The 25,182-nt window shown below is 42.9% G+C and overlaps 1 protein-coding gene across 3 annotated transcripts in view; it reads left to right on the forward strand.

Moving 5' to 3' along the window:
- Nucleotides 1–25,182, forward strand: part of LOC122562579 (rabphilin-3A-like) — a 311,952-nt gene that overhangs the window by 266,597 nt on the left and 20,173 nt on the right. For all 3 annotated transcript variants that reach the window (XM_087999953.1, XM_043715536.2, XM_087999954.1), the window contains 4 exons: nucleotides 574–683; nucleotides 13,388–13,514; nucleotides 13,915–13,971; nucleotides 21,847–21,998. In XM_087999953.1, coding sequence (XP_087856079.1) covers nucleotides 574–683; nucleotides 13,388–13,514; nucleotides 13,915–13,971; nucleotides 21,847–21,998 — 446 coding nt within the window. The remainder of the gene's footprint in view (nucleotides 1–573; nucleotides 684–13,387; nucleotides 13,515–13,914; nucleotides 13,972–21,846; nucleotides 21,999–25,182) is intronic.

Consider the following 25,182-nt stretch of genomic DNA (forward strand, 5'->3'; position numbering starts at 1 on the left):
CAAGTCATAATCTATCCTATTATGTTCCTCCTATTCTCCAAATACCTCAGAAGAAGGTCTCAACCAGTCTACCTGGGGAGAAGACCCAAAGAGAAAGGTAAAAGCATTTCCAGGCAAGAAAGATGGGAAATGGTGGAAGAAAAGTCAACAGTTGGGTGCTTTGAAGTGTTTCATACCAGCTGGATCCACAAAGAACCATAGAGCTGCTGGCCTACTCTACTGTCCACTGAGAACAAAGCCATAATCAGAACAACATAAAATATTTAGAACATATTTTCATGTGCACTATTTATCAGGTGGAATTCCCCAATTTAATGACAAATAGATGCATTACTGTTAACCTTATCTGAGTAATGGTGTAATGGTACTCTAGATTCAAAGACTTTACACCAGGAAGGCTATATCCTATCATGAACAATTGACCTCAGGGAAAATGGGTAGGGAATCAGAGCAGAAAAGAAGATAGCCTGATAAAAATGCCAGAATTCTTGATGATCTTTGAGACACTCAAAATGATAGCCTGAGCAATTGAATGAGTTGAATCAAACATGTTTATATTCTTTCCAAACATAGTCAAATAAGCTGCGCACGAAAACACTGCGCAACACCCGAAACCCTGTGTGGAATGAACGGCTAACATACCATGGAATCACTGAGGATGATATGCAGAGAAAAACTCTCAGGTGAGAAATATAGACAGACGCCTGAGAAAAGCAACCTCTCTAGTAGTCTTAAGGTAACCAAGAATCCCTTCAATAATCTTCAACCAATTCGGAAAACCTCATCAAATCTCTCATCCAATTAAACTCTTCTAATAATCTTCAAGTGAAGCATGTTTTCAGGTTTGAATTAAGGTGTTTGACATCTCGAATGGTCTATGACTTCTTCCTTTTGTTAATCCACCTTGATCTCTCTGGCCTTTTCTACCCTTAGTTTTTATACAATGGACATGGTGAGTGGTTTTATGATTCTATTCAGAAATATTCATGATTTTATTACTTTACTTTCAGTTTTCAGATATTGTGAAGTAATGCTTCTGGCTGTTTTGGGTCATTGCTCTACAGGCAATATTGGAAGTTGATAACAGGCATAAGGGGCTTGGCATCTTGCCGAATGAATGCAGACACAGGAACATTGGAAATAGAAGCAGAGGAGGCCATTGGCATTTTGAGCATTCTCTGCTATTCAATAAGATCATGATTGAAATTTGATATTATTTATACTTTCATAACTCTATGTTGATTCTGCCCAATCATATTATGATTTTCCAAGTGTCCTGTGTAGTGATTGTAATGAGGTCAGCCGTGTAGACCCTAATTGGGTCCCTAAATGGACCAGATTAACAGCCCCAATCAGGAACCCCTAGCTGACATATAAACAGGCGTGTCAGAGGTTCTGTCTACTCACTGAGAGCTGGTTCTGAGGAAGCTGGACCAGTGTCAAGAACGATGCAAGTGCAAATAAAGGGTGACTTGCCAACAGGATACAAGTCTCTATGGAGTTAATTCAGTAGCAATGAGAGTGAGATTAATCATGTGACCACTCAAAAGCACCTATCACCTGAAGTCAAACTGGCTCTTCAACTGGCTTTGTCATTGGAAAATGTTTGAGGAGAAAGTGAGGTCTGCAGATGCTGGAGATCAGAGATGGAAATGTGTTGCTGGAAAAGCGCAGCAGTCAGGCAGCATCTAGGGAACAGGAGAATCGACGTTTCGGGCATTAGCCTGAAGAAGGGCTAATGCCCAAAACGTCGATTCTCCTGTTCCCTAGATGCTGCCTGACCTGCTGCGCTTTTCCAGCAACACATTTCCATCATTGGAAAATGTGGCAAGTGGAGAGTATGAGGATATGCCAGTGGAAGTGAACACTCTCGCCAGACCGACTGACCTTGATAGACACCATGTGAGTGAAGGCAATTGCACTCAGGACATGTCCTGAATAGAGAGACCCAAGGTCAGCCCACAGCAAAACCCCAAAACAAAGCCAAGCCCTGGGCAAATGATTAAAATTCTCTTCAGGATTGTAGTTTCTGCCAGTATGTGGACACGAGACATCAAAACAGTCCCACTCAACCTAATTTGAGTAAGAGAACTCATAGGATGGTATCCAGGCAAGTGCATACCCTGGAAAACTCACTTACAACTGGCTTGGAACAGTTAAATCGCTTAGCAACAGCTAAATCAGAGCCAATCAAAATGAATGTCTGGTTAAATGGTCACTCGGTTTATTGGAGATTGATACCAGAACAGCTGTATCAGTGATTGGCAAAGCCAGTCTTTAACAAACTTCATTCTAGACTCCAACCCTTATGTTTGTGCAAGATCTCGGCTTGACTGAGACCCTATACTGGAGAGCCTTTACAAGATTAAGAGTATAACTTTGATTCTGGTCTTATGAGTAGCAGCTGGTTCAGTTATTGTCGTAAAAGACTCAGGCACAAGCCTGCTGGGGAGAAATTGGTTGCGAAAGATTCACCTAGATTGGCTCACCATGTTTCGATGACAAAATGAGTGGAGTCCTAATTAAATATACTGAGATTTTTTAGGATGGTCTCAGGACTATCAAAGGAGCCAAGGCCACCTTGCATGTTGACCAGGAAGCAATTTCACAATTCTGCGAGCGCCATTTGCCTTACATGCAAAAGTAGAGGCAGGAATCAGGAGGCTAGAAAGCAAAGGAATCATCAAACCAGTCCAGTTTGTGGAATGGGAAGCACCGGACATAGCGATAGTGAAGCCTGATAGGTCAGATCGCCCTTGTGGGGATTTTAAACAAATTGTAAACCGTTTCTCGCAGGTAGATAAATACTCATCCCCTCACGTAGAGGATTTATATGCAAAACTGGTTGGCGGGGGGTTGCTGACCATCACAAAGTTGCACATGGAGCCATGCGTACCTACAATTGTGGTTAGATAAGGATTCCCAGAAGTATGCAACAATTAATACCCACAAAGATTTGCACCAATATGCAAGACTGCCATTTGGGTAAAGTCAACCTGTCCATTTTTCATTGGATGATGGAAAGTATTTTACAAGGTCAACCCTGGGTCACCATTTATTTGGATGACATGCAAATAACAGGGAAAACCAATAAAGAGCCTTTAGAGAACTTGGATATAGTCCTTAGATGTTTCTCCAAGGTGGGCATATGTCTTAGAAGGGAAAATTGTGTGTACCAGGTACCCCAAATGACCTACTTAGGCCACAGAGTCGACAAGACCAGGTTATACATGTTGGAAGAGAAAGTGAAGGTGATCAAAGGTGTACCGGCTATTGAAAAAGGGTCAGCCTTGGAAATGGTCTCGTAGCCAAGACGCAGCCTTCAGGTGTTGGCACACTATGCTCCCAAGCGAGATGTAGGGCTGTCATGTGATGCCTTCATGTATGGTATCGGGGTAGCGCTGACTCACAAATGGATCAATGGAAATGAATGTTCAATAGTGTATACTTCCCAGGCTTTGGCTGATGCAGAGCACAAATATGCCCGATCAGAGAAGGAAGGTATGGTGGACATAGAGTCATAGAGTCAAAGAGGTACAGCACGGATACAAACCCTTCAGTCCAACTCGTCCATGCCAACCAGATGTCCCAACTTAATCTAGTCCCATTTGCCAGAACTTGGCCCATACTCCTCCACCACCTTCCTATTCATATACCCATCCAGATGCCTTTTAAATATTGCAATTGTACCATCCTCCACCACTTCCTCTGGCAGCTTATTCCATACACATACCACCCTCTGCATGAAAATGTTGCTCCTTAGGTCTCTTTTGTATCTTTTCCCTCTCACCCTATACCTATGCCCTCTAGTTATGGACTTTCCCAACCCAGGGAAAAGACTTTGTCTATTTACCCTATCCTTGCCTCATGATTTTGTAAACGTCTATAAGGTCATCCCTCAGCCTTCGACGCTCCAGAGAAAACAGCCCCACCCTATTCAGCCTTTCCCTATAGCTCAAATCCTCCAAACCTGGCAACATCCTTGTAAATCTTTTCTGAACCCTTTCAAGTTTCACAATATCCTTCTGATAGGAAGGTAGCTAGAATTGCACACTTTATTCCAAAAGTGGCCTAACCAACGTCCTGTACAGCTGCAACATGACCTCTCATCTCCTATACTCTGTGCTCTGACTGGAAGAAAAGCATACCAAATGCTTTCTTCCCTATTCTATCTGCCTGTGACTCTACTTTCAAGGAGCTATGAACCTGCACTCCAAGGTCTCTTTGTTCAGCAACATTCCCTAGGACCTTACCATTGGGTGTATAAGTCCTACTAAGATTTGTTTAGTATGAGAAAGTTCCACCAATACCTTTACAAATGTAAATTTGTAATAGTAACAGATCACAGACCTTTGCTAGCTCTACTCTAAAAGGACAAAGCCATGCCCCCTAGCTTCAAGTCAAGTTCAAAGCAAGCTGTCATTCGAAGTGTGTACAATTACAAGTTGGAAGATTGTCTGGGTGGAAAAAGTGAGGACTGCAGATGCTGGAGATCAGAGCTGAAAATGTGTTGCTGGAAAAGCGCAGCAGGTCAGGCAGCATCCAAGGAGCAGGAGAATCGACGTTTCGGGCATGAGCCCTTCTTCAGGAATGAGGAAAGTGTGTCCAGCAGGCTAAGATAAAAGGTAGGGAGGAGGGACTTGGGGGAGGGGCGTTGGAAATGCGATAGGTGAAAAGAGGTGGAAGGAGATTGTCTGGGTGGCCAAGTAGCAAATGCAGATGCCTTATGCTGCTTCCCACTGGCAGGTACATTACTGGTGGTGCCACCACTGGAAGAGTCCATTCTGGTTTTGAGCTTTCTCCATACCCTTTCGATCACAGCTGACAAAATCAGTCTTTGGAAGCAAAAAGATACTGTCCTGTCGAAACCAAAACAGCAGATGGCAATGGAGGAAACAAAAGGACCATTGCTATCAGAATTGAAACCTTGCTGGACTCAGCGAGATCAGATCACCATTGAGGGTGGCATTTTATTTTGAGGAGCACGGGTGATTGTCCCAAGCAAAGGTCACTACAAGATACTGGCTGAACTCCATCAAAGTCATCCGGGCATGTCCAAAATGGAGATGTATGCGGGAAGTTATATCCAGTGGCAGGATTGGATGCAGACCTAGCCACATTGGTGAGGCAGTGCCCAGAATGTCGATAGGACAAAAGTTACTGCTCGCAACTCCCTGACATTCGTGGGAGTGGGTGGGTAAACCCTGAACTCAGTTACATGTTGACTGTGCTGGCCCTTTCATGAGCTCAACATTCTTAGTCATTGTGGATGCCCACTCTGAGAGATTGGACATGCATAGAGTTCATTCGTCAAACACAGGGACAATGATAGCAAAGCTGCATGCATCTTTTGCAATATATGGGCTCCTGAAAGTTTTGGCCACGTAAAATAGACCATTATCTATCAGCAGGGAATTTGAGTATTGCTTAAAGTTGACTGGTATTTGGCATATAAAGACAGCTCCATACCATCCAGCATGCAATTGCCTGGGAGAAAACACAGTGCAAACCTTGAAAGCAGGCTTAAAGAAACAGTTACAGCTTCACTCTATGCCAAACTGGTTCTAATTTTATTATCTGACCACCCCTCATGCAACCACAGGGATAACTCCAGCAGAGTTGGAGAAATCTCCACACCAGGTTAAATCTGACCTGGTGGGACCTGGGGAGGAGGGAAGTAAACGGCATCAGGAACACTATTACTGGACACAAGCCTCCTCTAGGCAAGGGAGACGGTTCACTTCAGGGGAAATCACAGAAATGGCCCTGCATAGTTAAGAGGTATGGTTGACACGAGGTCAGGTCCCGTGTTTGACAAAGATCGGGTAGGTGAGGCAGTCCTGAACAGGTGTAGAACACATGAAAGCTGCAAACGCATGAACAGTGCAGGAGGAGAACAGATGCAACCTTCCACAACAGCCACAAAGGCTGTCAGAAACTGTGGGGTCTCCCACTCCACCTACGACCAAAGAATTGTTGGAATCTGAGATGGACATGACAGATGTCGCAGCCACAACACCTTTACCGCCGGAAGAAGGGGATGAATTTCTTCCTAGGTGCAAGAGGTGAGCTAGGGTCTGGTACGTGCTGCCCATATCTGAGGTTGTGTTGGAGGAACCAGACCTGGTTCAAAAATGCCCCTGGAGAGATTACAAGAAAAAGAACAGGCCTCTGTCCCTGGATTTAGAGGGGGAGGGGTGTAGTGATTGTAATGAGGTCAGCCAGATGGATCACGTAGAATATGAGTTCCTTGATTGGGGCTGTTACCCTGGTCCAATCAGGGAGCCCTGGCTGATAGCTATAAACAGGAATGTCAGAGGTTATGCCCATTCTCTGAGGGGGCTGGACCAGTGTCAAGTACAATGCACCTGTAAATAAAGGATGACTTGGTGATTGGATACTGGCCTCTGTGGAATTATTTCATCCTGATTTCATGTCCTTAACAACAGATTGTAACGTTTTCTATATTATTGATGTTCGGTGATCTGGCCTAAAGTTCTTCTGCAAGTCCATGGATTAACAACCTCTCCCACAGGCCATGACTGTGGCCTACCCTTCCCTGTGCCTACTTAATTTCTAGCCAAACTGAAAGTCACGTGAGTCAGCTCAGCTGAAGTCTGGCAAGGGACAGGTTTGTGCTATCACATAAAATCTCTGAACCCTGTAGGATTCTCCTGAACTATAGGTTGTCTAAACTTTATCAGGATCTTTCTCACTCCCAATCACTTCCACTCCCAGATCATACAAGTAATAAAATTGCTTCCTCCCACAAAAATTAACTTACTATCACTGCCATTCCCTTAGTCTATATTATAATTTCTCCAAACTGTTTCTTAAGGGATTCATATTTTCTTTTCTTTACCTTTACATAAAAATCAAAGCTGTTACAATATTGTTTATTTCTTGTGCTTTTTTAAAAGAATTAAGGGAATTTATAGTCTTTAAAGGACTATAATTCACAATGCTTTCCTGCCAGTCCCTCAAAGATGGCAAAGACTTTAATTGTGGCACTATTTTGCATCAATATCATAACATAACATTGTGTGTTAACAAAGCAGTACTCACTCAGCAACAATCTTTTCATTGATGTTCAATTTATATTCCACCAATGCCATTCAGCTGCTGACCTCATTATAATCTTTATCCAAACATGGACAAAAACGTAAATTCCAGAGGTGAGGTGAGAGAGATTTCCTTTGACATCAGGTGGTGTTTGACATGTTGGGCCAATAAGAAACCCTAGCAACACTGATGTCATTGAGAATTAGGGTAAAATGCCTGTTTGGTTGAAGTCATACCTGGCACAAAGAAAGAATACTGTGATTGTTGCAGATCAATTATTTCTATCTCAAGACATCATGCAGAAGTTCCTCTGAGTGGTTATTTTAATCAATCTGTTTGGACATGTTATGACATACATCCTACCTGGACAGTCTCAGATTCCTCCCTCACCTTCCTCGACCTTTCTATTTCTATCTCAGACGACCGAATCAACACGGACATCTACTACAAACTGACCGACTCCCACAGCTACCTGGACTACACCTCCTCCCACCCTGCCCCCTGTAAAAACGCCATCCCATTCTCCCAATTCCTTCGACTCCGCCGCATCTGCTCCCAGGAGGACCAGTTCCAAAAACGTACAATCCAGATGGCCTCCTTCTTCAAGGACCGCAATTTCCCCCCCGACGTGGTCGACGACGCCCTCCACCGCATCTCTTCCACTTCCCGCTCCTCCGCCCTTGAGCCCTGCCCCTCCAACCGCCACCAGGACAGAACCCCACTGGTCCTCACCTACCACCCCACCAATCTCCATGTACAGCGCATCATCCGCCATCATTTCCGCCACCTCCAAACAGACCCACCACCAAGGATATATTTCCCTCCCCTCCCCTATCAGCATTCCGTAAAGACCACTCCCTCCGTGACTCCCTCGTCAGATCCGCACCCCCCACCAACCCAACCTCCACTCCCGGCACCTTTCCCTGCAACCGCAGGAGGTGCAAGACTTGCGCCCACACCTCCCCCCTCACCTCCCTCCAAGGCCCTAAAGGAAACTTCCATATCCGCCACAGATTCACCTGCACCTCCACACACATCATCTATTGCATCCTCTGCACCCGATGTGGCCTCCTCTACATTGGGGAGACAGGCCGGCTGCTTGCGGAGCGTTTCAGAGAACACCTCTGGGACACCCGGACCAACCAACCCAACCACCCTGTAGCTCAACACTTCAACTCCCCCTCCCACTCCACCAAGGACATGCAGGTCTTTGGACTCCTCCATCGCCAGACCACAACAACACGACGGTTGGAGGAAGAGCGCCTCATCTTCCGCCTAGGAACCCTCCAACCACAAGGGATGAACTCGGATTTCACCAGTTTCCTCATTTCCCCTCCGCCCACCTTGTCTCAGTCAAATCCATCGAATTCAGCACCGCCTTCCTAACCTGCAACCTTCTTCCTGACCTCTCCGCTCCCACCCCAGTCTGACCTATCACCCTCACCTTGACCTCTTTCCACCTATCACATTTCCGACGCCCCTCCCCCAAGTCCCTCCTCCCTACCTTTTATCTTAGCCTGCCGGACAAACTTTCCTCATTCCTGAAGAAGGGCTTATGCCCGAAACATCGATTCTCCTGTTCCCTGGATGCTGCCTGACCTGCTGTGCTTTTCCAACAACACATTTTCAGAAGGGATTAGAAACCAAGCCTCTTGGCTCAGAGGTAGGGACACTGCCACAGTGCCACAGTGGCTCAAAAATAGGTTCTTTCTAGTCAACCTGTTGGGGAGATGGTATTATATACCGCTAGAGTAAGTAGGACTTGAATCCATGTCTCCTGGCTCAGAGAGAAAGATACTACAAGTGCACCCCTAGTTCCCAAAAGCAGAAAGAAAATGTCTCATAATAGTCCTGAGAAGCAAGGATGCTCTTGCCTTCACCAAGATCAGCAAACTCCTGTTCCTTATTGTTCGCACAGCAATCACACTTCCTCTAACTGTCCTGACAGCAGCAGGCATGCTGCTCTTCATTATTCCCACAATTGCTTTGATCTGGATCATTATGCCCTCAGCAATTGTGCTCTTCATCATTGTCTTCAGTTGCAAATGAGTCCCTCCTCATTGTATCCAATGCAGCTAGTGTACTTCTTTCCATTCTACTGAGATGAGCAGGCATTCTCTTTCCATTGTCCTCATAGCAGCAAGTGCACTCTTCTTTGTTCTTATCAATACCAGCTTTATCATTGTTCTCAGAGGTATAAGCTTGTTTCTCACTACGGTTCCAAAATTAGCAAGTGCATTGGTCACCATTGTCCCAAGAACAGCAAGCATGCTCCTCACCACTGCTTGCACAGCATGGAATGCACTTCTCATTACTATTTCCTCATTGACACCCAGTTTTGTCATTTAGGCCTGTCATTATCAATTTAGAAATTTCAATAACAACTCTTCAAAACTAAGAGAATCAATTGCAATCTGAGACTTTGACACTTTCATCAGCATCTTTACCTGAGTGTGTGAAGGACGAATGCAGACAGGTATCGAGGTCGGAATCGAACCTGGGTCCCTGGCACTGTGAGGCTGCAATGCTAACCACTAAGCCCATGGTTTTGTGTCTACTCTGCCATTTCAAGGCTATTATAGAACACTCAATAATCTTCTGATATATAGAGTCATAGAGATGTACAGCACGGAAGCAGACCCTTCGGTCCAACCCGTCCATGCCGATCAGATATCCCACCCTACTCTAGTCCCACTTGCCAGCAACTGGCCCATATCCCTCCAAACCCTTCCTTTTCAAATACCCATCCAAATGCCTTTTAAATGTTGCAATTGTACCAGTCTCCACCACTTCCTCTGGCAGCTCATTCCATGAAGGCACCACCTTGTGCGTGAAATAGTTGTCCCTTAGGTCTCTTTCATATCTTTCCCCTATCACCATAAACATTTACCCTCGAGATGGTCTGTGTGTTAAAAGGATTCAAAGTTTCTGTTGCTGCCACCTTTTAAGGAAGAATTCCAATGTCTCATGATCCGCTTTGAGAAAACAATTTCTGCCTATCTCTGCTTAAATGGGTGATTATATTTTTAAACAGTGACAACTAGTTCTAGTTTCTTCCAAAAGACAAAATATTTTTTCCTGTCAAAATCCCTCAGGATCCTGTATGTTTCAATCAAGTTGCCTTTGACTCTTATAAAGTTACAATGGTGTCATAAAGGGAATGGGGAAAACACAAGTTGCCTGAGCTGGAGGATTCTGGGACACTTGATCAGTTATTTGGCTGAAGAAGATGATGAGATAAGGAGGAGGCAAATCTACATAGATAGAAAGCTAACAATGTTATCTTTGGGGCAACTGAATACATAAGTAGGAGGTTATGCTTCGAGTGTACGGTTTACAGGTGAGACTGCATTTTGAGTACTGTGCACAATATTGATCGTCTTATTGAAGGAAGGTATTGGAAGCAGTTCAGAGAAGATTTATAAAGACTTGTTTATTTTAGAATATTTTTAAGGTGAGAGGAAAAAGATTTTAAAAGGACATGAGGGACAACTTTTTTTTAACATCAAGAGTGGTTCGTGGGTGGAATGGACTGCCAGAGAAAGTGGACACAGGTACAGATACAGTGTTTGAAAGACATTTGGATAAGTTCATGAATAGGAAAGGTTTGGATGGATATGGGCCAATCACAGGCAGGTAGGACTAGTTTAGTTTGGGAACATCTTTGGCATGGACTGTATGAACCAAAGGATCTGTTTCTATGCTATATGACTCTGTAGCAGGTGGGACTTGGCTCACAGGAACAGTACAATACACCACAAGTGCCCTTAGATCCCCAGAGTAGATATTTTTAATCAAATTATTTAGGCATGTTATGACAAATGTCTGGGGCAGATGGGACAAGAACCTGGGCCCACTGGCCTGGAGGTAGGAACACCTTGTACTGCAATACAAAGCCAAGCCAGAGTTGAGATTTGGAGGAGCAATGAATTTTTTTTTTAAATTAACTGGTTCAGATACATTATGACACATCTCCACCAAAGGTAAGACTTGACTCAGGCCTCATGGTCCCAAAATGAGGACACTGCCACTGCACCACAACAGCCATAAGTTTCTCTGTGGGAGGCTAGTGGACAATGACATTTGTACAAGGTCACACCAATTAAATTCATTTCCCAATGACAGAGTCAATACTGCAGCCCAGTCGATAGCATTCGGAAACATAGCTGGCTTCCCCCAGATGCAGGGTGCTATTGACTCAACAGATGTGGTACTGAGAAGTCCATATCACAATGCTGTGAAATTCATCAATAGGAGAAGGAATGATTCAATTAATGTCCAGGTCATCTGTATTTACCATTACCAGTGCCTGGAGGTATGTGCCCCTGGCAGCTGCCACAACTGCAAGATCTGGAGCAGGCTCATGTACCTCATGTTTTGAGGGTCCAGCTGCCTTAAAGGGCTGGTTACTGGGTTACAATGGGTACTTGTTTTGATCATGACTCATGATACTATTGTGGAACCTCGTGTCTGATGCAAATACATTTACAGTGCTGTCCATGCTTCATTCAGGGCCATGGTGGAGCAGATGTTAGAACTACTGAAGATGTGGTTCTGCAGCTTGGCTTGGTCTGGGGGAACCTTTCAGTATGGTCCAGACAGAGTGTGCTACATCACTGTGGTTGGCTGTGTTCTGCACAATTGCAGCAGGCAGCAAGGCAATATGATAGATACTGAGGAACTGGTAGACTGAGCATAGTCTTTGGGGATGAGAACATTGAGAGGAGGAAGCTCTCCTTGTGCATGATAGATTCCTGCTGCAACAGGCACTACCAACCAGACTGGTTCTGGTTGGCACATCAGTAGATAAGAGCTGGGTGTATCAAACCATGGAATGTAAAGTAGTTCTGATGCATCATTTGGCTTGCATTATGTTAGCAAAGTGCAGCCTCTACTTGTGTTAATTGTGTTCTCTTTTGCTGGTTGGTAATAAAAATTCATATCTTGTATTGCCCAACTGGTTACCTACGTATGATGTTCCTTTACTGGACAGTGACAAAATGCAGGTTTACAATGGGTACTGGGCACAGAGTGCCGATGACTCAGAGAGGTTTAGAAAGAGTATGTGTAAACTGAGAGAACTGGCTGTGAAACAGCAAAATTAGTGAGAGAATAGGATTGTTTATGCCACGGAGTGCCTTGAGCACAATGATTTTGTGTCTGCTATGCTATTACATTAGGTGAGGGGCAATGCTGTATTGCCAAAGCTTCTCTGGGTGCACAGCAACCTTTAAAGATTGCAAAGGTGCCAGGACAGCTGGTATTTTCAGCAAACATCCGGTGAGTGGTGATTTGTTCTGGTACAGAGTGAGTTGGAGGATGGGGCTAGATCGAGCAAGAGGGAAAGGATGGGTAGTAAATGAACACAGTTTTTAACATGCGGCAAGAAAATTTGCTAGGTCTCGTAGAGAAGCAACACTCCATGAAACTCAAGAAAACTAACACTTTGTCAAAAACAACATAAGATTCAGCTTGAATTGTCAGTTTTTCTGGATCTCTATGTTTGCACGTTAACCTACATGCCTAATCCATCTGTTCATTTCTGCCTCAAATTTCTACCTTGTTCTGTAAGCCTCTTGTTTTTATTTGAATAGTTTCTATTATGGCATATAAGTTGATGTTTAATAATTTTGATGTGCTCATCCATGCTGATTTATGAGATCATGCCCAAGCTAAACAGAATTGCTTTGCCTATACATATTTTGATTAACTTGTTAGGACGTGATTGCCAGCTCTTTGACAAGCAAGTCCATATCCTGTTTCTCAGACCTGTCTCATGCTCTTTTTTGCCTAATCGGATTGCAATATCGGCCTTGAATTCTGGGGAATTTACCTTTGTTACCTCTAGTCTATTTCAGTGCTGGCTAGCTGGTCATCCTTGACCCAACATAAATCTGAATTAATTCAAAACCCTGCCGTCTGTATCCTAAACTGCAGCAAGTGCCATTCATCCATTATCCCTGAACTACATTAGTGCCTGATCCAACAGTTTTACCCTAGTTTTCAAACCCCTTCATAGACTCTTGCATCCCTGTAATCTATCCCAGCCTAACAACCCCCCCCAGATTTCTGTATCCCTCCAATTCTGACTGCATTTTTATATTACATTTTAATCACACCACCATTAACGATCATGCTTTCACCTGCATTGGCCTGAAATTGTAGAACCCGTCCACCTGAATTTCCTCCTTTAATACACTCATTCAAACAAATTTTGGTTATCTATCCAAATCGGTCCTTATATGGCTCTATATCAAACTTTGGTTGATCACCTTCTGTAAAATATTGGGTTTTTTCATTCTGGTTTGATCTCTTTCCAATACAGGATCTCAGTCCTGGATGAAGATAAGTTTGGTCACAATGAATTCATCGGGGAGACCAGAGTTTCTCTGAAAAAACTTAAACCCAATCAAGCAAAGAACTTCAACATCTGTTTGGAAAGAGTGGTACCAGTAAGGGAATACTAGTATTTTAACCTGTGGGGCCTATGCCTTGTGGTCAATTAAAACGTTGAATTTTCAGTGCTCGCATCAAGGTTCCAATCAACTAAATTAGTGGCTTGAAATGTCCTCCATCAGATAATGTGTAAAATGAGCTTTGAGCAGTCTTGACTCTGTTTCAAAGTGACATGACTCTCAAGAATGCCCTAAATACTGGCATGAATGTGGTAATGCAGCTGGTGGTAGAATTCTCACTCCAACTTTGGAGGAAGACATGGACTGACTAATGAACAAACCATAGAAAGAAACAAGATCCCAAAGTGTTAGATTATGTATACATTTTAATTAATTTGCATGTACTCATTTGCTGTCCTTCAGGTTGTCGCTAAATCCATTGTGAATGTTTTCATAGGTAAAACGAGGTTCAACAGTTGGATCAACACGAGGAATGTCACTTTATGAGGATGAGGTAACTTAACTAAATCGTTTCTCTGTGTTGTTGATTTAAAAAAAAACCTCTGACTGAACAATAACTTATATTACGTCTTTATGTCCTATGGGGTCTTTCGTGGAACATATTTTATTTGCTTCATGGGATGTGGGCAGTATTGGTCAGGCAAGCATTTAAAGGCCATTCTCATCTGCCCTCTGTCAACCACATTGCAGTGGGTCTAGAGTCCCATGTAGACTAGACTAGGTAAGGATGGCAGATTCCCTTCTGTAAAAGGAGGCTTGTGAACTAGATATTTAAAAAATAACAATTGACAGTTCCATGGTTGCCATTAGATGAAATTCTATAATTTTACTGAATTCAAACTTCAGCACCTGCCTTGGTGGGATTCGGATCCATGTTCCAGAACAAACTTTAGATTACTAGTCCAGTGACATTACTATGATTTGTGTGGCACAGAGCTATTTAAAAACATATTAGGTCAGATCATTTAAATACTTGGTCAAGGAAATAAGTCTTAAGGAGCTTCAGAAAGGAAGAATGAAAGGGGGAGATACATAGAGGGAATTTCAGAATTTGGAGCCGATGCAACAAATGTTGAGAAATCAAAATTTATGAATAAAAAAATCAGAATTGGAGAAGCACACATATCTTGATGGTCTATGGAATTGCAAGTGATTATAGTGATGGGGAGGAGCGAGGTCATGCAGGTATTTGAAAGCAAGAATGAAAACTTTTAAATCAACATGTTTCTTGACAAGGAATCAGTGTAGACCAGTAAGCTCAGGGGTGATAGAGAAATGGGACCTGCTCAGAGATTTGGATTATATGAAGTTTACAAGGATGGAATGTGGAAAACCAATCAGGAGTACCTTGGAATAATAGAGTCTAAGGCTGTGGGGCCAGAGGAAATTACAGAGATAAGGAGGAGTGGGATTATGGAGACTATGGAAGGATTTAAAAACATGAACAAGAATTTCAAAATTGGTATGCTGTTGGAGTTAGAGCTAATGTGTACACTGAGGTAATGGATAAATGATGGTGTGTTAATGCAAAGGCAGCAGAGCTTTGAGTGAGCACAAGTTTATTTAGGTTGGCATTAGGGGTCAGCTAGGAATTGGAATATTCAGATATAGAAGAAACAAAGGTTTCAGCAGCAGATAAACTGAGGCAGGATTAGAGTTGGGTTTGGAAGGAAGCAATCTAGATGTTAGGGTGAACATATGGTCAGATACGCATTTCAGGGTCGAACATGACTGGAGATATTCAAACATGGAATTCTAGGAAAAATTGGCATAAATTTGGGAGTCAAAAAAGCTGTCAATGACAGAGGGGTGCGGGGTGCAAATGAGATTAAAAGAAGGCAGTAGTTTGCAAACACCAACGACACAAAATGGGTTTTAGAAGACAGAAGTAAAAGTAATAAATTTCAAAAAGAAGCAGTAGAACAGGGCCTGAGAGTGCTAAGAAGATCAGCTGATGTCAGGGGCCAAGAATGAAAATTGGAGGATGACGAAACATAAGAAAGTAGGAGGTTGGTTTCATGAGAGGACAAGGAGAAGATTTGAGAAATTTAAAAATAGATGAGGTCAGAACTACAGCAGAATGGAACAATAAATAATTTTGTCTTTTTGTGATAAAGAGATCCAGAGATAATATGTTCCTGTTAGGATGTAGGTGTAGGGAATGCTGGATGACAAGAGAAATTGAGGATTTGGTCAAGAAAAAGAAGGAAGCATATATAATGAATCACAGAAGGTTGGTCTGCAGGTAAAAGTAATTAAGAAGGCAAATGGAATTTTGTCCCTCACTGCTAAAGGGATTGATTTTAAAAACAGGGAGGTTATGTTGCAGCTGGTGAGGCCACACCTGGAATATTGTATGCAGCTTTGATCTCCTTACTTGAAAAAGGATGTCCTGGCACTAATGTGGGTGCAGAGAAGGTTCACTAGGTTGATTCCGGAGTTGATGGGGTTGGCTTATGAGGACAAACTGCATAGACTGGGATTACATTCATTGGAATTCAGAAGAATGAGGGGGATCTTATAGAAACATATGAAATTATGAAGGGAATAGATAAGATAGAAGTAGAGAGGAAGTTTCCACTGGCAAGTGAAACTAGGACAAGAGGGCATAGCCTCAAGATTAGAGGGAGCAGATTCAGGACTGAATTGAGAAAGAACATCTTTACCCAGAGGGTTATAAATCTATGGAATTCCTTGCCCAGTGAAGTATTTGACACTATTTCAATAAACGTTTTTAAAGCTAAGACATATGCTTTTGAGCAAAAATGGAATTAAGGATACGGTGAGAGTGTGGGTAAATGGATCTGAGTCCACAAAAAGATTAGCCATGGTCTTATTGAACAGTGGAGCAGGCCATGGGGCCAGATGGCCTATTCCTACTCCTAGTTCCTATGTCAGGTATAGACAGCAGAGATTGAGTGAATTTCGAGAAGAGTATAAAGGCAGTAGGAGTATACCTAGGAGGGAAATCAGGAGGGCAAAAAGGGACATGAGATAGCTTTGGTAAATAGGGTTAAGGAGAATCCAAAGGGAATCTATAAATACATTCATGACAAAAGAGTAACTAGGGAGAGAATAGGGCCCCTTAAAGATCAGGAACATCGTCTATGTATAGAAACGCAGGAGATGGGGGAGATACTAAGTGAGTATTTTACATCAATGTTTATTGTGAAGAAGAATATGGAAGATACAGAATATGGGGAAATAAATAGTGACGTCTTGAAAAATGTCCATATTATGGAGGAAATGGTGTTGGATTACTTAAAAAGCATAAAGGTGGATAAATCCCCGGGATTTGATCAGAGGTACCCTAGAACTCTGTGGGAGGCTAGGGAAGTGACTGCAGGGCCCCTTGCTGAGATATTTATATCATTGATAGTCACAGGTGAGGTGCCAGAGGAGTGGAGGTTGGCTAACATGATGCCACTATTTAAGAAAGGTGGTAAGGAAAAGCCAGGGAATTGGCCTGAAACCTGTGGTGGGAAAGTTGTTGGAGGGAATTCTGAGGGACAGTATTTTCATGTATTTGGAAAGGCAAGGACTAATTAAGGTTAGTCAACATGGCTTTGTGCATGGGAAGTCATGTCTCACTAACTTGAGTTGTTTGAAGAAGTAACAAAGAGGATTGATGAGGGCAGAACGATGGACAAGATCTATATAGACTTCACTAAGGCGTTTGACGAGGTTCCTCATGGTAGACTGGTTAGCAAGGTTAGATCACATGGAATACAGGAAGAAGTAGCCATTTGGATATAGAACTGGCTCGTAGGTAGAAGACAGAGAGTGGCGGCGGAGGATTGCTTTCAGACTGGAGGCCTGTGACCAGTGATGTGCCACAAGGTCCAGTGCTGGGTGTGTTACTTTTCATCATTTATATAAATGATTTGGATGTGAACATAGGAGGTTAATTAGTTAGTTTGCAGATTACACCAAACTTGGAGGTGTGACAGACAGCCAAAAAAAGGTTACCTCAGAGTACAGTGGGATCAGATGGGCCATTGGGCTGAGGAGTGGTAGATGGAGTTTAATTTAGATAAACGTGAGGTCTGCATTTTGGAAAGGCAAATCAGGGCAGGACTTATACACTTAAGGTCCTGGGGAGTGTTGCTGAACAAAGAGACCTTGGATTGCAGGTTCATAGTTGCTTGGAAGTAGAGTCGCAGATAGGTAGGATTGTGAAGATGATGTTTGGTATGCGTTCCTTTATTGGTCAGAACATTGAGAAAAAATTTGAGAGGTCATGTTGCAGCTGTGCAGGACATCGGTTAGGTCACTTTTGGGATACTGTGTGCAATTCTGGTCTCCTTCCTATCGGAGGGATGTTGTCAGACTTAAAAGGATTCAGAAAACATTTTCAAGGATATTGTCAGGGTTAGAATGTTTGAGCTATTGGAGAGGCTGAATAGATTGGGGCTATTTTCCCTGGAGCATCAGAGGCTGAGGAGTGACCTTATAGATGTTTATAAATCATAAGGAGCATAGATAGGGTCAATAGTCAAGGTCTTTTCCCTGGGGTGGGGGAGTTCAAAACTAAAGGGCATAGGTTTAGGGTGAGAGCAGAAATACAGAGATACTTAGATAACCTGAATGAGATGGGCGGGCACTATTTCACTCGGATAATTGAATATTCTGATAATCGCTTTTAACTTAAATAGGGGAACCATACTGATCTAACGCTGTGCTCTACCAGAGAATTTGTTTAAATCTATAATTTTAATGAGTCTGCCATTTAAACAAAATAATGTTTGCAGTCTGCAAATTACAGGTTAAAATGAGAAGAACTAAACCCTTTCCGTGAAATCCCAGCATTAAACAAGGTCCCGGAACAGATTCTACAGTCGCAAGACCATTTACAGAATCAGTTTCCGGAATCTCAGTCTCACAATAAAAAGACACAAACCCCACCTCGCGCATGTGCTTACACTCTCGGCCTTCTTTTTTAATGAACAGTCCAGTAACGTGCCGGGAATATCATAAACCACTTACAAAGGGCTGTGTAACAACCCTTACCTAAAAAAAACCCAGTCACTGATGCTTGAGCTGCTTGTGTTTCTTTGTTTTTGCCAGCGTTTTCACATCATCTTCAGTACAGTTAAATCGAATACACTCACCTCTTTGATGTAACGTTTTTGAAATCTTCTTCAGATAATCCGATATTCGGATAACCAAGATTTCTTTGTATTTCAAATGGACTTAAGGGGCAACCTTTTCACCCAGACACATGTATGGAATGAGCTGCCAGAGGAACTGGTGGAGGCTGGTACAATTACAACATTTCAAAGGCATCTGGATGGGTATATGAATAGGAAAGGTTTTGAGGGATATGGGCCAAATACTGGCAAATGGGATTAGATTTAGTCAGGATATCTGGTCGGCATGGATGAATTGGACTTAAGGGTCTGTTTCCGGTCTGTACATCTCTTTGACTCTGAGTTATGGGAGATCTGGGAAGCAGTAGAAGCAGATCATAGAATGATATTAAAACATTACAACGCATATAGAAGTCCATCGAGACTACACCAATACTCCCACCCAGACTCACCCCACCAATCGCCACCCCCATCCCGTAACCCTGCATTTACCAGGGCTAATCTGCCTAGCCTGCACATTGCTGAACACTATGGGACAATTTAGCACAGCCAACCCAAGGAACTTGCACTTCTTGGGACAGTGGAAGGAAACCAGAGCACCCAGCAGAAACCCATGCAGGCACAGGGAGAACATGCAAACTCTACACAGGCAATCACACAAGACTGGAAATGAACCTGAGTCCCTGGTTCTGTGAGGCAGGAGAAAGTGAGGACTGCAGATACTGGAGATCAGAGTTGAGAGTATGGCTCTGTGAGGCAGCAGTGCTAATTGCTGAGCCACTGTGCAGCCCATTCTTGTTACTTAACCTTATTCTTCAGTGGAATCTAAATAGATTTTGCATAACTCATATATGCTTCATTTGAAAAGTTCAGGGTGTTTATTATGATACTGAATGAATGGTTTTGATGTTAGAACACAAAATCACGCTTATTACTGAAGGTAGGAGTGAGGATGGAGGAGGTAATTGGTGGAAGAGGATCGATAGTATTCAAGAAGAGACACGGGGGTGAGGGATTATCTTCAGATTATGGAATGTTCTTTGAACAAGCAGTTTCGGTGATGGACAGTAGGCCTAAATATTTCAAACCAGGTTTGGTAATGGATAAGTAAACCAGTTGTCTACAAATCTGTGTCTTTTAGACTTTGAGGAAAGGAGAGAAGGGTTATACTGAGAAAATAACTGGGGTAAGAATGTGATTGATTTTAATGGAACTAGAAGATGGCTGTGCCATAATAGTAATGTCACTAATAATGCAGACCCCCAGGCTAATGATCTGGGGACAAGGATTTGTATCCTTCATAGCAGTAAAATCTGGAAAATAGAATAGTCTATTGGTCTAATAGGGCAGTGTAACAATTTTCATTGGTATATAGAATACAATGTAGCAAAGGGTGAAGTTATGCACTTTACTAAGAAGAATAGAGGCACAGATTATTTTCTAAACAGGGAGAGACTTTGGAACTCTGAAGCACACAGGGACTTTGGAGTCTTAGTTCAGACAAACATGCAGGTTCAGTTGGCAATTAGGAAGGCAAATGCAATGTTAACATTCATTTCAAGAGGTCTAGAATACAAGATCAGAGATGTAATGTTGAGACTGTACAAGGCTCTGATCAGACTGTATTTGGAATATTACAAGCAGTTTTGGGCCCCATATCTGAGGAAGGTCGCTGTGGCCTTTGAGGGAGTCCAGAAGAGGTTTACATGAATGATCCCGGAATGAAAGGCTCTGCATACAAGGTGCTGTTGAGGACTATGGGTGTGTTCTCTGAGGTTAGATGGATGAGGGTCGACCTCACTGAAACTTACAAAATGCTGAGAGGCATGGGTGTAGTGGACATGGAGAAGATGCTTCCACTAGTAGGAGATACTAGGACTCCAGGACACAGTCTTAGAGCAAAGGGACAACCCTTTAGAATTGAGATGAGGAGGAATTTTTTCAGCCAGATGGTGGTTAATCAGTAGACCCATTGCCGCAGAAGGCTGTGGAGACCAAGTCATTGAATATAATTAAGAGATTGATAGAAAGTTTCTTGATTAGAAGGAGGGTCAATGGTTATGGAAAAAAAGTAGGGAAATAGAATTGAGAAACATATCAGTCATGATTGAATGGTAAAGCACTCCCAATGAGCTGACTGACCTAATTCTGCTCCTAAATCTTAGTAAAAACCCATCTGGTTAATGAATATCGTTTAGGGAAGAAAATCTGCCATCCTTACTTGAAGCCACAGCAATGTGGTTTACTCTTAACTGCCCTCTGAAATGACCTAGAGTAGCAATTAGGGATGGCAACAATCCCTGCCTTGAAAATAACACTAACATTACATGCAAAAACAAATATAAAAAGGGGCTTTAAAACTGAATGGCGTGTTTAGGTCCCACTCCACAAGGTATGATCAATTATGAGCCAGAACTAAATAGTCAAAAATGCTGTGGTCGACTTCAGGAATAGCACATATAGAAAAAGTAGGGTTGGGTGGGGGAAGGAGAATATATCTATAGGAGGATACAAGGAAATGATCAATGACAACCTTATCAATAATAGTTATAATGGATATTAAAGTCAAGCAAGATGGTGAGATTGAAGAGATGGTTATAAATGTGGGTAAGGGAATTTATATGAAGGGAGAGATTTAGAGATGGGAGAAGGGAGGGAAAGAAAACTTTTGATTTAGGTTGGTATTAGTGAGGATGCAGAAGCTGAAGGAGGAAAGAGGATGCCTTGGTCTAATACCTGGGTGGGTACCTGAACAAGGATTTTAAATGAGAGGTGAGGGGTGGAACAAAGTGATAAGCTGAAAGAAGTTGTCAGGCTAGTTGTAGCTCATTGTAGCTCATGTATTACTCTTCCCTTTTGCAGCATGCAACAATGATTTTCCCAGCACACTTGGTGAATGTACATTTGCCATGTGCAGTAACTGTGTCTATACTTTTTCAGTACACCATTTTTAGGCACCACTCCTTAGGGCAGTTTGTGCACTATAGGTTCCCCAACAAAAATTTCAGAGCTACATTCAAAGTTGCAGCAGTAAATTTTGACCAGCAAACTAAATAGGCTGCTCTAACAGTGTTTTGAAGATCAAGTGAATCCTGCCTATTTTAGGCCCTCCCATGTGCTAGTACTGTCTTTCTAGTACATTCTGGAACAAATTAATAACAAATTAATCATTGGTTTGGTACAACCTGGCATGTCATTGTGTATAAACCTTTCTAGTAGGATTCAGTTGAGATATTCTTTTAGCATTTTCACACTGATGCACTGTTCTTTGCCTCCAGGCTGATCATAGTGTTGATACTGAAGAGAGAGGCCGGATTCTTGTCTCCCTCCTATACAGCAGCCAGCAGGGAGGCCTGATTGTAGGAATTGTACGTTGCGTTCATTTAGCTGCCATGGATGCCAATGGATACTCTGATCCTTTCGTCAAAATGTATGTAATGTTATATCTGCCTTTCCACTTGTTGAATTCTTCCTAACCTCCAGAGTGCCTGTTAGAGTTTCAATCTCTGCTGAATGCTGTCAGTTTTGAGTTGTTCCATTTGCTTATGACTGTTTACTATCCTGCCTAGCCTGCCAAACTTCCATCGCAAATCCATCATTGACACTTTATTCTCTTATCAGGATCAACTCAATTTCACTCCCAATTTTCTGTCTGGGCTGTCCTGTTCTGGTTTCATTCTGTAAAATCAGCAACATGCAAATTGGTCTCAGTACATAAACTTTGACTGTCAATATAGAATTTGCTACCCATCCATTTTCAATGTCAGACTGAGACCTTATTTCCTGATCATCTGAGGAGAAAGTGAGGTCTGCAGATGCTGGAGATCAAAGTTGAAACTTTATTGCTGGAACAGCACAGCAGGTCAGGCAGCATCCAGGGAACAGGAGATTCGACGTTTCGGGCACAGGCCCTTCTTCAGGAATGGAGGATCCGGAGGGAGGTCCGTTGCTGGAGGCTGCGGATTTGTTGCAGGTACTGGTAGTCCTGGTTGGGTCCAAATTGTGTTGGTCGGAAGGTGATCTGGAGTCCATGGGGGATCCGTCGGTTCCGTAGGCTGAGAAAGGAGATATGGCTGTGGTAACGAGTCTGCTTCAGAATGTGGCTGAAGAGCTTCTGTGCAGAGGAGATGACCTGGGGTGTGCAGTGAGAGAGGGACTCACTGAAATCTTTGTAGAGAGAGGCAGAGAGCTTCTTCAAGGAAGGCATCCTTGTAAGAGGATTCGCAGTAGGTTGAAATCTTCGAGGAGAAAGTGAGGTCTGCAGATTCCTGAAGAAGGGCCTGTGCCCGAAACGTCGAATCTCCTGTTCCCTGGATGCTGCCTGACCTGCTGTGCTGTTCCAGCAATAAAGTTTCAATTCCTGATCATCTGTCCAAGTTGTCCTGTTTTGTTATCTAGCCTTAGTTTTTTGGAGTTTTTTTTTGTCTTGTTCTTTGCCTAAATTAGCAAGGTAAGTGTGTTCATGCATTATGTACTTCTTTTTGTTCATTGACCAAAGAGCTCATTTTCAATGTTACTGCTGCATTGTTAAGCTAAAAACTGACAACTTCCTAAATTGTACAAACCAAGGACAAAATGTTCATAACTTACTCTTGGCTGGTTATCTTCAACTTCTGATTCCTCAGACAGTTAGTTAATTATTTTTGTTTAGTTATACTGTGGATGTACTTACATCACATGGTCTGCAGTCATTCAAGAAAATGGTTCATCACTGCTTACACAAAGGCAATTAAGGATGGGCATCGTGGTGAAGATTTATAATATTGCGATGGTGTCTGGGAACTTGGGTTCTAAAGTAGAGGTAAATGGGTTTTTGGTTTTCAGATCTGTGATAGTGACTTTATTTTAAGTTTCAGCAACTCAATTGTTTTAGCAGTGGGTCAAAACAGCATTTCCCAAGAAAGCATGTGACTTAAGTCAAATGACTAGACAAGTTAGCAGGTGAGGAAATTGCTAAAGTGTCTACTAAGTAGAGCTTTTGTGAACCAGAAAGAGACCGATGGAGAAGCTAGAGGCCAGAAGCAAGTTCAGTTCAGAAGCCTCATATCAGAAAGTGTGTTATTTAGTAACCTAAAAGTAGTCAAAGTGCCTGGAAAAAAAGCCATGTGTTAACTTACAGAGTCATAGAGATGTACAGCACGGAAACAGACCCTTCGGTCCAACCTGTCCATGCTGACCAGCTATCCCAACCCAATCTAGTCCCACCTGCCAGCACCCGGCCCATATCCCTCCAAACCCTTCATACACCCATCCAAATGCCTCTTAAATGTTGCAATTGTACCAGCCTCCACCACATCCTCTGGCAGCTCATTCCATACACGTACCACCCTCTGTGTGAAAAAGTTGCCCCTTAGGTCTCTTTTATATCTTTCCCCTCTCACGCTAAACGTATGCCCTCTAGTTCTGGACTCCCCGACCCCAGGGAAAAGACTTTGCCTATTTATCCTATCCATGCCCCTCATAATTTTGTAAACCTCTATAAAGTCACCCCTCAGCCTCCACGCTCCAGGGAAAATAGCCCCAGCCTGTTCAGCCTCTCCTCCAACCCAGGCAACATCCTTGTAAATCTTTTCTGAACCCTCTCAAGTTTCACAACATCTTTCCAATAGGAAGGAATCCAGAACTGCATGCAATATTCCAACAGTGGCCTAACCAATGTCCTGTACAGCCGCAACATGACCTCCCGACTCCTGTACTCAATACTCTGACCAATAAAGGAAAGCATACCAAACGCCTTCTTCACTATCCTATCTACCTGCGACTCCACTTTCAAGGAGCTATGAACCTGCACTCCAAGGTCTCTTTGTTCAGCAACACTCCCTAGGACCTTACCATTAAGTGTATAAGTCCTGCTAAGATTTGCTTTCCCAAAATGCAGCACCTCGCATTTATCTGAATTAAACTCCATCTGCCACTTCTCAGCCCATTGGCCCATCTGGTCCAGATCCTGTTGTAATCCCAGGTAACCCTCTTCGCTGTCCACTACACCTCCAATTTTGGTGTCATCTGCAAACTTACTAACTGTACCTCTTATGTTCGCATCCAAATCATTTATGTAAATGACAAAAAGTAGAGTGCCAAGCACCGATCCTTGTGGCACTCCACTGGTTACAGGCCTCCAGTCTGAAAAACAACCCTCCACCACCACCCTCTGTCTTCTACCTTTGAGCCAGTTCTGTATCTAAATGGCTAGTTCTCCCTTTATTCCATGAGATGTAGCCTTGCTAATCAGTCTCCCATGGAGAATCTTGTCGAAGTCCATATAGATCTTACTGAAGTCCATATAGATCACATCTACTGCTCTGCCCTCATCAATCTTATTTGTTACTTCTTCAAAAAACTCAATCAAGTTTGTGATACATGATTTCCCACACACAAAGCCATGTTGACTATCCCGAATCAGTCCTTGCCTTTCCAAATATATATACATCCTGTCCCTCAGGATTCTCTCCAACAACTTGCCCACCACCGAGGTCAGGCTCACTGGTCTATAGTTCCCTGGCTTGTCTTTACCGCCCTTCTTAAACAGTGGCACCAAGTTTGCCAACCTCCAGTCTTCCAGCACCTCACCTGTGGCTATCAATGATACAAATATCTCAGCAAGAGGCCCAGCA

The sequence above is a fragment of the Chiloscyllium plagiosum genome, unplaced genomic scaffold (assembly GCF_037043375.1).
Source record: "Chiloscyllium plagiosum isolate Xiang-an unplaced genomic scaffold, Cpla_swu_hap1 HiC_scaffold_24, whole genome shotgun sequence".
Lineage (NCBI taxonomy): Eukaryota > Metazoa > Chordata > Chondrichthyes > Orectolobiformes > Hemiscylliidae > Chiloscyllium > Chiloscyllium plagiosum.